This window comes from Cetorhinus maximus, chromosome 9 (genome assembly GCF_964194155.1).
Source record: "Cetorhinus maximus chromosome 9, sCetMax3.hap1.1, whole genome shotgun sequence".
NCBI lineage: Eukaryota > Metazoa > Chordata > Chondrichthyes > Lamniformes > Cetorhinidae > Cetorhinus > Cetorhinus maximus.
In genome coordinates, this window is record NC_135887.1 from 23,529,857 (window position 1) to 23,544,265 (window position 14,409).

At 46.4% G+C, this 14,409-nt stretch overlaps 1 protein-coding gene across 1 annotated transcript in view; it reads right to left on the bottom strand.

The window, feature by feature from the left end:
* LOC144684452 (transient receptor potential cation channel subfamily V member 1-like) overlaps positions 1 to 14,409 on the bottom strand; it is a 50,632-nt gene that overhangs the window by 1,968 nt on the left and 34,255 nt on the right. Inside the window, exons 12-15 of the mRNA XM_078548244.1 lie at positions 12,923 to 12,989; positions 8,286 to 8,575; positions 2,838 to 2,965; positions 543 to 661 (exon numbers count right to left, since the gene is read on the bottom strand). Coding sequence (XP_078404370.1) covers positions 543 to 661; positions 2,838 to 2,965; positions 8,286 to 8,575; positions 12,923 to 12,989 — 604 coding nt within the window. The remainder of the gene's footprint in view (positions 1 to 542; positions 662 to 2,837; positions 2,966 to 8,285; positions 8,576 to 12,922; positions 12,990 to 14,409) is intronic.

Genomic DNA, 14,409 nt, shown 5'->3' on the forward strand with positions numbered 1-14,409 from the left:
CTTCATAGGTAAGTAATCAATAAAAGAAAAAGGGAAGGAGATATTAGCAAATGTTTGATAGGGTCAAGATGGAGAAGATGTTTCCACTTGCGGGCGAGACCAGAACTAGGGGCCATCAATAGTCACTAATAAATTCAATCAGGAATTCAGGAGAAACTTCTTTACCCAGAGAGTGGTGAGAATGTGGAACTCACTCCCACAGGGAGTGGTTGAGGTGAATAATACAGATACATTTAAGGAGAAGCTGGATAAACACATGAGGGAGAAAGAATTGAAGGATTTGGTGATAGGGTGAGATGAAAAAGATGGCTTGGGAGGAGCTTAACAGCGACACAGACCTGATGGGTGGAGTGGCCTGTTTCTGTGTCTGTAAATTCTACGTAATTCTATTTAAGGGGCAGGGGGGAAACCAAAAGCTTGGCCTAGCAGGGGAGGTTTTGAAGAGGGTCTTGAAGAAGAAACATTGATCCGTTATCCTAACAGTGCAGTTGGGAATCTACAATATTCCGATATGGAGCAGCTTAGTTGCTGCTGCCTCTTACCCCGGCGAGCTGTTGTCCTTCTGCTCCCAGTGTTCCTTCTGACAACCTCAGAATTTCCTGGTTCCTCGTTGATGAGTCCAAGGTTTGTGTTCCATCGCGTCCAGTTAACTTCGTCAACCCTGTGTGGACGGCATGCGACAATTCCGTTATTGCTAAATATCTATACCCTGGACTCCCACGTATCTCCATCTCCCACCCTCCCCAGCACAGGAATGAACTGTCATCAGTGCAGGTTGGTGCCAATTATACCCAACACATAAGTAACCCTAAACACAATGAAAACATGACAACACACTACTGTTGAACAATTGTTTCAGGGGTTCAAAGCTCCTTTAAGAGTGAATATTAATCCCAGAAAACGGGTATAAAAATACTTGTATTTAAATGGCACCTTTCAAGAATGCCATTGACAGGATTTTGTTGGATAAGGTTATTGAAGGGTTTGGAGCAAAGGTGGAAAAATGGAGTTGAGGAACAGATCAGCCATGATTTAACTGAAAAAAAGTAAGTGTTGGAAAAACTCAGTAAAACTCAACAGAGTTAATGTTTCAAGTTCAATATGGCTCTTCTTTGGATTAGTGTTCTGTTTTTGTTTTTTTACTGTTTCTCTCTCCACAGATGCTACCAAACCTGCTGAGTTTTTCCAGCACTTTCTGTTTTTATTTCAGATCTCCAGCATCTGCAGTATTTTGCTCTTAGGATTTAACTGAATGTCGGAACAAATTCAAGAGGCGGAATGGCCTCCTCCTGTTCCTAATGTTACCAAGTTCCTTGCTGTGTGACCTCATTAAGGATCACTCGCTGGGTCTGTGCCCAGGGACACTGCAATTACTGAGAAATCAACAGGCTCCTTTAAGAAAGAAGAACTATCAACATCCTGGGGGTTACCATTGACCAGAAATTGAACTGGACCACATATACAAATGCTATGGCTACAAGAGTAGGTCAGAGGCTAAGGATCCTGCAACAAGTAACTCACCTGTTAGCTCCCCAAAGCCTGTCCACCATTTACAAGGCACAAGTCAGGAGTGTGATGGAACACTCTCCACTTGCCTGGATGAGTGCAGCTCCCACAGCACTCAAGAAGCTGGACACCATCCAGGACAAAGCAGCCTGCGTGATTGGCACCCCAACCACAAATATTCACTCCCTCCGCCACTGACACACTGTGGCAGCAGTATGTGCCATCTACAAAATGCACTGCAGGAACTCACCAAGGCTCCTTAGACAGCACCGTCCAAACCCACAACCATCACCATCTAGAAGGACAAAGGCAGTAGACACATGGGAACAGCACCACCTGAAAGTTCCGCTCCAAGCCACACCATCCTGACTTGGAAATATATCACCATTCCTTCACTGTCGCTGGGTCAAAATCCTGGAACTCTCTCCCTAACAGCACTCTGGGTGTACCTACACCACATGGACTGCAGCGGTTCAAGATGACAGCTCACCACCACCTTCTCAAGGGCAACTAGGGATGGGCAACAAATACTGGCTTACCCGTGATGCCCACATCACATGAATGAAATAAAAAAAAGTGTTTATTTCATACCTTTCATGACTTCAGGACATCCCGGAGTGCTTTATTAAGCTAGTTAAGTGCTTTTGAAGTGTAATCATTGTTGTAATGTTGTGGCAGCCAATTTGCAATCGCCCACAAACAGCAATGTGAAAATTACCAGATAATCTATTTTCTTGTTTATATTGATGGAGGGATAAATATTGGCCAGGACACCAGGGAGAACTCCCCTGCTTTGCTTTGAAATAGTGCTACATAATCTTTACATACTCCTCAAAGAGCAGATGGGGCCTCAGTTTAACATCTCATCTAAAAGACAGCACTTCTGACAGTGCAGCACCCCTTGAGTGCTACACTGGAGTGTCAACCTGGACTAATCTGCTTAAATCTTGAACAATGCAACCTTCAGACTCAGAAACAAGAGTGCTACCAAATAAGCCACGGCTAACACTGCAACACTTCTAGGACTGAGTCATTGGGACTTTGAGGAGTGGGTTTCCAGGTTGGTTGAGTTGGTTTTGGAGGCCTGGACCAGAATTTGGACTTCCCCAACCGAGATAATTATCTTGGGGAGAACGTCGTGTAGTGATTTTGGAAATGGATCAGCTTGTGATCTTTGCAGCTAATTCAGAAAAATGAATGACTTAAAAAGCTTGCTCCAGTTCATGAGCGATTCTTCCATGTAGCCAAACTACAGCATTTGCACTGGTCTGTATTGAAACTTCCAGAGTGAAATTTGGAGTTTGCTGCATCACACATTGATTCCACTTTACCTGAAACACCATCTCTGGTCTTCTCTTCCATTGAACGTAAGGCCAACAATCACAGGCTCACCCGAGCGGAACCTCGCCCTTAGAAACCTAGGCAGACTTTTCTCTAAATCCAGAATTGTTATTGCTCGCTAGAAAAGAATGTCAGAAATTCAAGAAACAGAGAGAATAAATGCACACAATTTTAAAAAGTTACATTTTGGTCTAACTTGACAATTTCGTTAGTGAGACTCCAATAACTTTGGAGAAATGGAAATGACAAATTGGAACCCTCTCTTTATGATTGGCTTTAAGGCACCGATTGGAGCTTTATTCTGTATCTAACCCTGTGCTGTACCTGTCCTGGGAGTGTTTGATGGGGACAGTATAGAGGGAGCTTTACTCTGCATCTAACTGTTATGTCCTACTATGGGGTCGCTTTGCTCGCTGAACCAGTTGCCCACTTATGTGTCAGCAAGTGAGTCGATTACAATATACTGCAGATGCAGATACCAATATGATATGAAGCAAGTGCTATTTATTTACATAAACAACAGAGCACTAACATGATGTGTGCTCCTTCAACCGGACCCTACTCTAGACTAACAGTAACATGATAGCCCGTGCTACACCGCTATTGGGTCCTACAGTCACGTGGTCAATGTGCTCACATTTTCTTAAAGGTGTATTGCACCTTAGATTGCCACATCCCTCCTCCTTTAGTTGAAAGTACATTTTACAATATTTTAACTATTTACATAGATAAACTTTTTACAAATTCAGTATCTCGGGAGGCTTTTTCAAACGTGTCGACCGTCGTAGCTCTATGACGTTGGATGGTTTATTTGAGGCCTCCCTCTCAGGAGTTATCTGTCCACTGGGCTCCCCAGTAGGAACCTGTAAGCTTACCTCTTTGACTCCCAGGCTCAATAGGTTCTGCAGATACTTCCAAAGCAAGAGGAGTTCCTTCTACCTTTGGTGTAGACTCCCAATGGGAATATTTGGCACACCTTTTCTCGTGGATCTGTTTCCCTTTTCCTGAGGTGATCTACATACTCCTGATTATCCAGCCAGTCAATATATGGTTGGATAGGGGTCCTGTCATTGCACTGACTTCACTTGATAGTCATTTGGGCCCATCTCCAAAGTTCTTTGCAAAAACTGCTTCTCCTATAGTGAAGTTTCTGTCACAATTGTGGGGTAATCGTGTTCATTTTTCTGGGCCTCCTGACTTCTCTCAACCCTCCCTCCTAAATTTGGTCGTAAGAGGCTTTACCGTGTTCTGAGACGTCTCTTCATTAATAACTCCTGCGGGGGCTATATCAGTGGGCATATGTGGCGTAGTCCTGTAGCTGAGCAGGAAGCGTGATAACTTTGTAGCTATAGAGTCCCTGTCTAAATTTTTCATTCTGGCCTTGAAGATCTGGACTGCCTGCTTGGCCAACCCATTGGATGCAGGATGGTATGGTGAGGTCTTGACATGTCATGCCATGGAAATCTTTAGAATTCCTCGCCAGTGAATGCCGTTCCATTATCAGACACTATTATCTCTGGTAAGCCGTGTATCGCAAAACTCTGATGCAATCTGTCCATGGTGGCGGCAGACATGGGCGTTCTCACCTCGTATACATCCATCTATTTGGAATGAGTGTCGGAAAAAGGCCCCATGTAGTCAATGTGGAGGTAGACCCATGGCCTTCCTGGCCATTCCTAAGGATGCAGTGGAGCAGCAGGTAATTTCTGCAGCTGTTGGCACTGCATGCAGGTCTTGACCATGTTTTCGATCTCAGTATCCATCCCTGGCCACCATAAGTAGCTGCACGCCAACATTTTCATTCTAGAGATGCCGGGGTGAGCGCTATGCAATTCTATCAATAATGTTTGCCTTCCTCTGGGAAGCACAATGACTCTCGCTCCCCACAGTAAGATGCCATCCTGGCAGGTGAGCTCGTATCTCCTGTTTAAAATAGGGCTTCATTTCATCCGACTTTGGCTCGTTAGACCATCCCTGCAAGACTTGTTCCCTGACGTGAGACAAAACTGGATCGCGGTGTGTCCATTCTCCAATCTGTTTGGCATTCACTGACAATGAATCCAGAAAGTTTAATAACAAGTTCTTGAGTAATGGGGGTGTTCCTATTGCTGTCTTTTAGAGGTAATCGGCTCAGCGCGTCAGCATTGACAATCTGGCTTCCCGGCCAGTGGATAAAAGTATATTCGTAAGCAGCTGGAATCAGTGCCCACCTTTGGATGTGTGCTGAGGCGATTGGGGGGGTATTATCTTATCTTACCTAAATAAGCCTAGTAGTGGCTTGTGATTGGATACAATGGTGAAGTGGCAACTATGGATGTATTGGTGGAGTTTCTTAGCGCCAAATACAATGGATAAGCCTTCTTTCTCTATTTGTGAGTATCTTCGTTCTGCCACACAATGTTCTTGAAACGTAGCTAATGGGCCGTTCAGAGCCATTCGCCATCTGGTGGGAGAGTACTGCCCCAACTCTGTAAGGGGATGCATCGCAGGTTAAAATCAATTCCTTCTTTGAGTCATAATGTACCAACAGGGCCAATGAATGTAGTAACTACTTTACTGCCGTAAAAGCCTGTTGTTGTGGGGCTTGCCATGTCCAACTGTGATTTTTCTCAAGTAACCCGTATAATGGAGCCAATACTGTCGACAAACTTGGGAGAAAACGACCGCAGTAGTTAACCATTCCCAAGAAGGACTTGAGTTCTGTGGCATTTTTTGGGGCTGGCACCTCACGAATAGCTCTCACCTGGTCTTCTACTGGGTGAAGGCCCTGCGAGTCAAACCTATGACCCAGGTAAATCACTTCTTTTGCTTGGAAGATACATTTTTCCCTTTTCAAATGTACTCCGGCTTGTGAGAAATGCTTCAATACCTCTTCCAAGCTGGCCAGGTGCTCTTCTTCAGTTTGTCCTGTTACTAGGACAACATCGAGATAAACCACCACATGGGGTAGACCTTGGAGCAAATTTTCCATTGTCTGCTGGAAAATGGCACAAGCCGATGAGACTCTGAAGGGTAACCTGGTATACTGGTATAACCCCCTATGTGTGTTGATAGTCACAAATTCCGGACAGGCCTTTTCTAGCTCGACTTGCCGGTAAGCGTGGCTCATGTCGAGTTTTGTACATGCGGTTCCCCCTGCCAGCTTGGAGTACAATTCATCAATTTTCAGTGTAGGATGCCTGTCTAGTCTGGCCACTTTGTTAACAGTCAACTTGTAGTCCCCGCATATTCGCACACTCTGGTCAGGCTTTAGTACTGGAACTATGGGCGCTGCCCACTCGAAAAATTGTACAGATTGTAAGGATCCCAACCTTTCCAGCCTGTCAAATTCAATACTCACTTTTTCTCATAATGTATAGGGGACTGACCTCGCCATCAAGTATCTGGGGGGTTGCCCCGGGGTCCCACGTGGATTTTAGTTTGCAGCCCCTGAATCTTCCCAAGCTCTTCCCTGAATACAGGGGCATATTTCTATAACTGTTGCAGATCTTTCATTCTGAGTTGAAAAATCTCAGTCTACTCCAACTTTAAGTCCTTAAGCCAGTTCCGACCAAGCGGAGTTGGACCCTCCCCTGGTACCACTATCAGGGGTAGGTTAGCAGACTGGCTTCTATATTGTACTGGAACTTTGCATATACCCTTTACTCGTTTGTCTTTGCCAGTATGCGTTTTTAATTTAGCATCTGAGTTTTCCAGCTTTAGTGGCCTCCTCCATTCAGATACTTAAGCGTATGTTCCCCTATTACTATCGTGGATACGCCTGTATCCACCTCCATTCGAATGGGTTTCCTGTTGACTTCTACTGTCACGTAGATGGGCTCTGTTTTACCCATTTTTAAGCTGTGTAGCGAGTAAATATCTGACTCTGTTTCTCCTGGTTCCTCCATTATATAAATTTCACGAATTCTGCCTTTTTGTTTGAAATTTTGCCTCAATCCTTCTTTACAATATCGTATAATGTGCTCATTGCGATGGCTGTAGAAACACTCTGTTCTGTTAAACTGTCGTTCATTTGCAGGCTGTTTGGCTCCAATTCTGCTATTATGAATGTGGTTTTTATCCATTAAGCCATAGTGTTTTGCTGGTCTGTAAATGGTGGCTGTTTCCCACCTTTCCGCAGCACCCTGCGCTTCCACGCCATTTCTAGCCGGTGCCTCCCTCCCGACATGAAGAACAGCGCCATTTTGTGCTGCCTTGATTTCTTTTGAGTCCCTGACTCTGCTTTCCATTGCGAGTGCCAACTCCAGTGACTTGCTGAAGTCTAAATTTGTTTCTGACAATAACCTTTTTGAATGGCGTCTTCAGTCTCTTAATATGTCGTTAATCGATGTCCCAAACTCACAGTGCTCTGTCAGTTGTTTTAAGGCTGCTCCATAGCAAGCGACTGTCTCTCCAGGGGCGTGACACCTCGAATTAAATTTAAAACGCTGCTTTGTTACCGAGGGTTTCGGCTGAAAGTGGCTTTTCACAAGATTCGCCAACTCATTAAAGCCCTTGGAATCTGGGGCATTGGGTACCGTTTGACCATGAATTAGGCCGTATGTTTTACTGCCACATGTCGATAAGAGGATCGCTCGCCTCTTCTCCCCCGATATGTCATTGGCCAAAAAGAAAAACACGAGGCGTTCAACATAATGTGACCAGTCATCGGTGGTCTGATTAAACAGTTCGATGCAGCCAAATTGTGTCATACTGGAGGGAGATAACTTCGGCGACTATGGTGAGGGCTTACAATCGTAATGTACCTATAATCGGCCTGCAAGGCACGGCTGATTCACCTGAGTTTTCGCAGCTTTCCTTGGTGTTGTCGACTGGTCGTGTTTTGCCTCATCACCAGTTGTTATGTTCTACTACGGGGTTGCTTTGCTCATGAACCGGTTACACGTTTACCTGCCGCAAGGTGAGCCAATTACAATATACTGCAGACACAGAGACCAATATGAAATGGAGCACATGCTATTTATTTACACAAACTACAGTGTACTAACATGATGTGTGCTTCTCCAACCAGATCCTACTCTATACTAACATTAACATGGTAGCCCATGTTACACAGCTGTTGGGTCTTACAGTCATGTGGTCAATCAGCTCACATTCTCTTAAAGGTATATTACATTTTAGATTGCCACACTAACCCTGTGAGTGTTTGATTGTATAGGAAGCTTTACTCTGTATCTAACCCTGTGCTGTACCTGCCCTGGGAGTGTTTGATGGGGACAGTGTAGAGGGAGCTTTACTCTGTATCTAACCCTGTGCTGTACCTGTCCTGGGAGTGTTTGATGGGGACAGTGTAGAGGGAGATTTACTCTGTATCTAACCCCATGCTTTACCCACGCTGGGAGTGTTTGATGGGGATAATGTAGATGGAGCTTTACACTGTATTTAACCTGTTCTAGTTTAGAAGAGGGGAGGGAACCGGCAAGAATATAACTCCTTACCTGAAGTTTCCAAACACTTTTACTGTCCTTGGAAATCTTTTCCACTGTCTTGCTCATCAATGCAATTAATAGGTTGAGGAGGAGGATATACGTTAGGATGACATACGATATCAGCAGAAAGATGAAAACCTCTTTGAATCTGTAGTTCTCGGTGAACTCCAGATCTCCCATCCCAATGGTAAAGCGGAAAAGCTCCAAGAATGTTGTCTGAAAATTCTTGTACGTAGTATCCTTCTGACATCCTGGTTTGGTGTTATTGTAAATACGATCTTCGATAAGCACCACCAGAGCTGCGTGGAGAAGGTCGAAGGGTTAAGAGGGCAGCTCTGAGGTTATACTTACATTGGGAGCAGTACAGAGAAGATTCACTAGGCTGATTCCTGGGATGAAGGGGTTTGTCTTATGAGGAGCTTGGGCCTAAGCTCACTGGAGTTTAGAAGAATGAGAGGTTATTGAAACATATGAGATTCTGAGGCAGCTTGACAGGGTATTTATTCATTCATGGGATGTGGGCATCACTGGCTAGACCAGCATTCATTGCCCATCCCTAATTGCCCTTGAGAAGGTGGTGGTGAGCTGCCTTCTTGAACCGCTGCAGTCCATGTGCTGTAGGTACCCACAGTGCTGTTAGGGATGGAGTTCCAGGATTCTGACCCAGCGACAGTGAAGGAACGGTGATATATTTCCGAGTCAGGGTGGTGAGTGGCTTGGAGAAGAACTTCCAGGTGGTGGTGTTGCCATCTATCTGCTGCCCTTGTCCTTCTAGATGGTAGCAGTCGTGGGTTTGGAAGGTGCTGTCTAAGGAGACCTGGTGAATTCCTGCAGTGCATCTAGTAGATGGTACACACTGCTGCTACTGTGTGTCGGTGGTGGATGGAGTGAATGTATGTGGATGGAGTGCCAGTCAAGCGGGCTGCTTTGTCCTAGATAGTGTCCAGCTTTTTGAGTGTTGTTGGAGCTGCACTCATCCAGGCAAGTGCAGGGTATTCCATCACACTCCTGACTTGTGCCTTGTAGATGGTGGACAGACTTTGGGGAGTCAGGAGGTGAGTTACTCACCACAGGATTCCTAAACTCTGACCTGCTCTTGTAGCCATAGTATTTATATAGCTAGTCTAGTTCAGTTTCTAGTCACTGTTAATCCCAGGATGTTGATAGTGGAGGATTCAGTGATGGTAATGCTATTGAACATCAAGGGGAGATGGTTAGATTCTCTCTTGTTGGAGATGGTCATTGCCTGACACTTGTGTGGCGCAAATGTTACTTGTCATTTGTCAGCCCGAGCCTGGATATTGTCCAAGTCTTGCTGCATTTGGACATGGACTGCTTCAGCATCTGAGGAGTCGTGAATGGTGCAATCATCAGTGAACATCCCCACTTCTGACCTTGATGCTGAGAGGATATTTCCCATGGCGTGGGAATCTAGAACTAGGGGACACAGTTTCAAAATAAGGGGTCTGTGTTTTAAGATGAGGAGGAATTTCTTCTCTCAGAGGGTCACTAATCTTTGGAATTCTCTTCCACAGAGAGCAGTGGAGGCTGGGTCATTGAATATATTCAAAGCTGAGTTAGAGAGATTTTTGATTCACAGGGGAGTCAAGGGCTATGGGGGACAGACAAGATAGTGGAGTTAAGGTCTCAATAAGATCAGCCGAGATTTTATTGTATTGGGGGAGCAGGCATGATGGGCCAAATGGCTTACTCCTGCTCCTATTTCTTATGATCAAATGATCTTATGGCCAGGTGACCAACTTGTTTTCCTCCCCATCTTTCTCTCATAGCAGTGATGGTGTATGATAGGCAGGGTGGCCATTACCGGTTGGATGTATCTTGAGCTTCCATCAGCTTTTCGAGGATGTAGCTAGCAGAATAGATAAGGGGTAACTGGTGGATGTGGTATATTTAGATTTTCAGAAATCATTTGTTAAGGTCCCACACAATAGGTTAGTAAACAAAATTAGAGCACATGGGATTTCTTAAACGTTGAGTGGCTGGGTAGTGTTGTCCAGCAAGACCTGGACAATATCCGGGCTTGGGCTGACAAGTGACAAGTAACATTTGTGCCACACAAGTGTCAGGCAATGACCATCTCCAACAAGAGAGAATCTAACCATCTCCCCTTGATGTTCAATGGCATTAACATAACTGAATCCTCCACTATCAACATCCTGGGGGTTACCATTGACCAGAAACTGAACTAGACTAGCTATATAAATACTATGGCTACAAGAGCAGGTCAGAGGCTAGGAATCCTGTGGTGAGTAACTCGCCTCCTGACTCCCCAGAGCCATATAAATACTGTGGCTACAAGAGCAGAATCGTGCTACGAGTAACTCACCCCTTGATTCCCCAAAGCCTGTCCACCATCTACAAGGCACAATTCAGGAGTGTGATGGAATACTCCCCACTTGCCTGGATGAGTGCAGCTTCCCACAACACTCAAGAAGCTTGACACCATCCAGGACAAAGCAGCCCGCTTGATCGGCACCACATCCACAAACATTCACTCCCTCCACCACCGACGCACAGTAGCATCAGTGTGTACCATCTACAAGGTTCACTGCAGGAACTCACCAAGGCTCCTTCGACAGCATCTCCCAAAACCATAACCACTACCATCTAGAAGGACAAGGACAGCAGACACATGGGAACATCACAACCTAGAACTTCCCCTCCAAGCCTCTCACCATCCTGACTTGGAAATATATCAATGTTCCTTTACTGTCGTTGGGTCAAAATCCTGGAAATCCCTCCCAAACAGCACTGTGGGTGTACCTACACATGGACTGCAGCGGTTCAAGAAGGCAGCTCACCACCACCTTCTCAAGGATGGGCACTAAATGCTGGCTCAGCAGCGAAGCCCACATCTCAGGAATGAATTTTTTAAAAAAACTTTAAAGGGATTTGGGTGTCTTTGTTCATGAGTCACTGAAAGCTAACATGCAGGTACAGCAATTAAGAAGGCTAATGGTATGCTTGCCTTTGTTACAAGAGGATTTGAGTATAGGAGCAAAGGTCTCCATGTACAGCCTTGGTGGGATCATACCTGGGCCGGGATTTTCCGGCCCTGCTGTGGTGGGACCCGCCATGGGAAGTTCAACGGCCCAGCCAAAAGTCCATTGACTTTCACCAGGGCTGGATGATCCCGGCGGTGGTCAGGGTCAGGAAACCCCACCCCCTGGAGTACTGTGTGCAGTTATGGCCTTCCTGCCTAAAAAAAGATATACTTGCCATAGAGGGAGTGCAATGGAAGTTCATCAAACTAATTCCTGTGATGGAGGGATTGTCCTATGAGGAAAGGTTAAATAGACTGGGCCTTTATTCTCTGTGGTTTAGAAGAATGAGGTGTGATATCATTCAAACATACAACATTCTGTCAGGGCTCGACAGGGTAGATGCAGGAAGGATGTTCTCCTTGGCTGAGGGTGGGGTCTAGTATCAGGGGACACAGTCTCAGAATAAGGGGCAGGCCATTTAGGACTGAGATGAGGAGGAATTTCTTCACTCAGAGGGTGGTGGATCTTTGGAATTCTCTGCCCCAGAGGGCGGTGAAGGCTCAGTCATTATGTTCCAAGCTGAGATCGATAGAATTCTACATATTAAAAACAAGGGATATGGGGAGAGTGCAGAAAATGGTGTTGATGGTGCAGATCAGCCACGGTCTCACTGAATAACAGAGCGAGCTCAAAGGGCTGAATGGCCTGCTCCTGCTCCTTTTCTTATGTTCTTACCACATGGTCATTGTCTCCTAGTGCTCATGCCCCCACACTCCCCACTATTGGCTGCCCAACACTCCGTCATCACAATACCCACCTCACCACAGCCAACTGGAAAGCAAATAGATTCTCTCTGATCTGATGGGATGATTCTTGACTGGCAGTCATACAGCCATTTTCCTCAATCTCAATATATTTATAATCAATAGGAACATATTCAATAAAAATGGAAAGCACACACAATTTGTTCTCATATCACTGATGACTATTTCATCAGAGGCCGGGAGGTTAATTTTCAATTCCTGGAAACTTCAGGACAATCCTGGAGGGCTGGCAGACACAGGCTGACCATGCTTGGGTTACCACATAAATCTGTTAAAAAGCATACAAGTTCCTCAGCTCTACTAATAAGGTAATGGAATATCAAAGCAGGAAAGTTTTGCTAAAACTTTTATAAATCAATGGTAATGCCTCAGCTGGAGCATTGTGTCAAATTTTGGGCACCACATTTGAGGAAGGATGTCAAGATCTTGGAGGTTTTACCAGAATGGTACCAGGTACAAGAGACTTCAGTTACATGGAGAGACTGGAGAAGCTGGGATTGTTCTCCTTAGAGCAGAGAAGGTTTGACAGAGTTGATTGAGATGTTTGAAATGATGAAGGGCTTTGATAGCGTAAACAAGGAGCAACTATTTCTACTGGCAGGAAGGTCGGTAACAAGAGGGACACGGATTGAAGGCAATTGGTACAGGCAGCAGGGGTGAATTAGGAACTGGCCAGCATGGGAGGAGTGAATGTGCTGGTGCCACCCTGGCATTATGCTCTGTGGTTTGCCATACTCCACTCTGACCAGCCAGGCACAGGGTCATTTAATCACTTCCTTCTGCAAACAGAGGGTCAGCCAGAAGCAATAACACTCACCAGCTCCAAAACCAAAGAGGAAGACCATGTACACGAGAAGAAAGCTCATAATATCCGTCAGGAGAATCTGTAGCAAATATACATGAAACACAGTTTAATCACATGATGTAAACAACATTGTGAGATGTTTGCTCATGTTCCTGTTCACAAACCCATACGAGGGATGTGTACACACGCGCACACACCTGTATATGTGCAAACACACTCATCGTATAAATGTGTACCCACACAATACATCTGTACACATACACACAAACATGCATGTGTGCCTATATCCATATGTAAAACATGTGCACAAACCATATACACACAAGATACACATGTACACACAAATGTATACGCACACAAACACTCATGCATACAACACTCATACTTGCACACTTTGCTCACAACAAATGATAGTGTGCACATTGTATCATTGTATCATTTGGCAGTTGTGCTGAGAGACAATAGTACAGAACAGACACTGGGCTTCTGGATTTCAATTTTCATTAGGAAGAGTGGCTCAATAGTACCACCACTGACTGAGTCCTGATGGATGCGACTGCCGGACAGGCCCTGCTCCAGACAGTGAGAGAATAACATGAGAAAGTAACTTCCACCAATTCTGACCTCGGTCTGGGCTGAGTGTGGAGAGGGAAGGGGAGAGCGGTGGGTCTGGGCTGAGTGTGGGGAGGGAAGGGGAGAGCGGCGGGTCTGGGCTGAGTGTGGGGAGGGAAGGGGAGAGCGGCGGGTCTGGGCTGAGTGTGGGGAGGGAAGGGGAGAGCGGCGGGTCTGGGCTGAGTGTGGGGAGGGAAGGGGAGAGCGGCGGGTCTGGGCTGAGTGTGGAGAGGGAAGGGGAGAGCGGCGGGTCTGGGCTGAGTGTGGGGAGGGAAGGGGAGAGCGGCGGGTCTGGGCTGAGTGTGGGGAGGGAAGGGGAGAGCGGCGGGTCTGGGCTGAGTGTGGGGAGGGAAGGGGAGAGCGGCGGGTCTGGGCCGAGTGTGGGGAGGGAAGGGGAGAGTGGCGGGTCTGGGCTGTGTGTGGGGAGGGAAGGGGAGAGCGGCGGGTCTGGGCTGAGTGTGGGGAGGGAAGGTGAGAGTGGCGGGTCTGGGCCGAGTGTGGAGAGGGAAGGGGAGAGCGGTGGGTCTGGACCGACTGTGGAGAGGGAAGGGGAGAGCGGTGGGTCTGGACCGACTGTGGAGAGGGAAGGGGAGAGCAGGGGGTCTGGGCCGAGTGTGGAGAGGGAAGGGGAGAGCGGCGGGTCTGGGCCGAGTGTGGAGAGGGAAGGGAAGAGCTGCGGATCTGGGCCGAGTGTGGAGAGGAAAGGGGAGAGCGGTGGGTCTGGACTGAGTGTGGAGAGGGAAGGGGAGAGTGTAGAAACGTGGTGTTTTACAGGCGCAGGTTGCCATGTGGAAATATGTTGTTGTGGCTATAACAGAGACCTGGCTCAAGGAAGGGCAGGACTGGGTGTTAAGCATTCCTGTATACAATGTGTTCAGGAAAGCTGG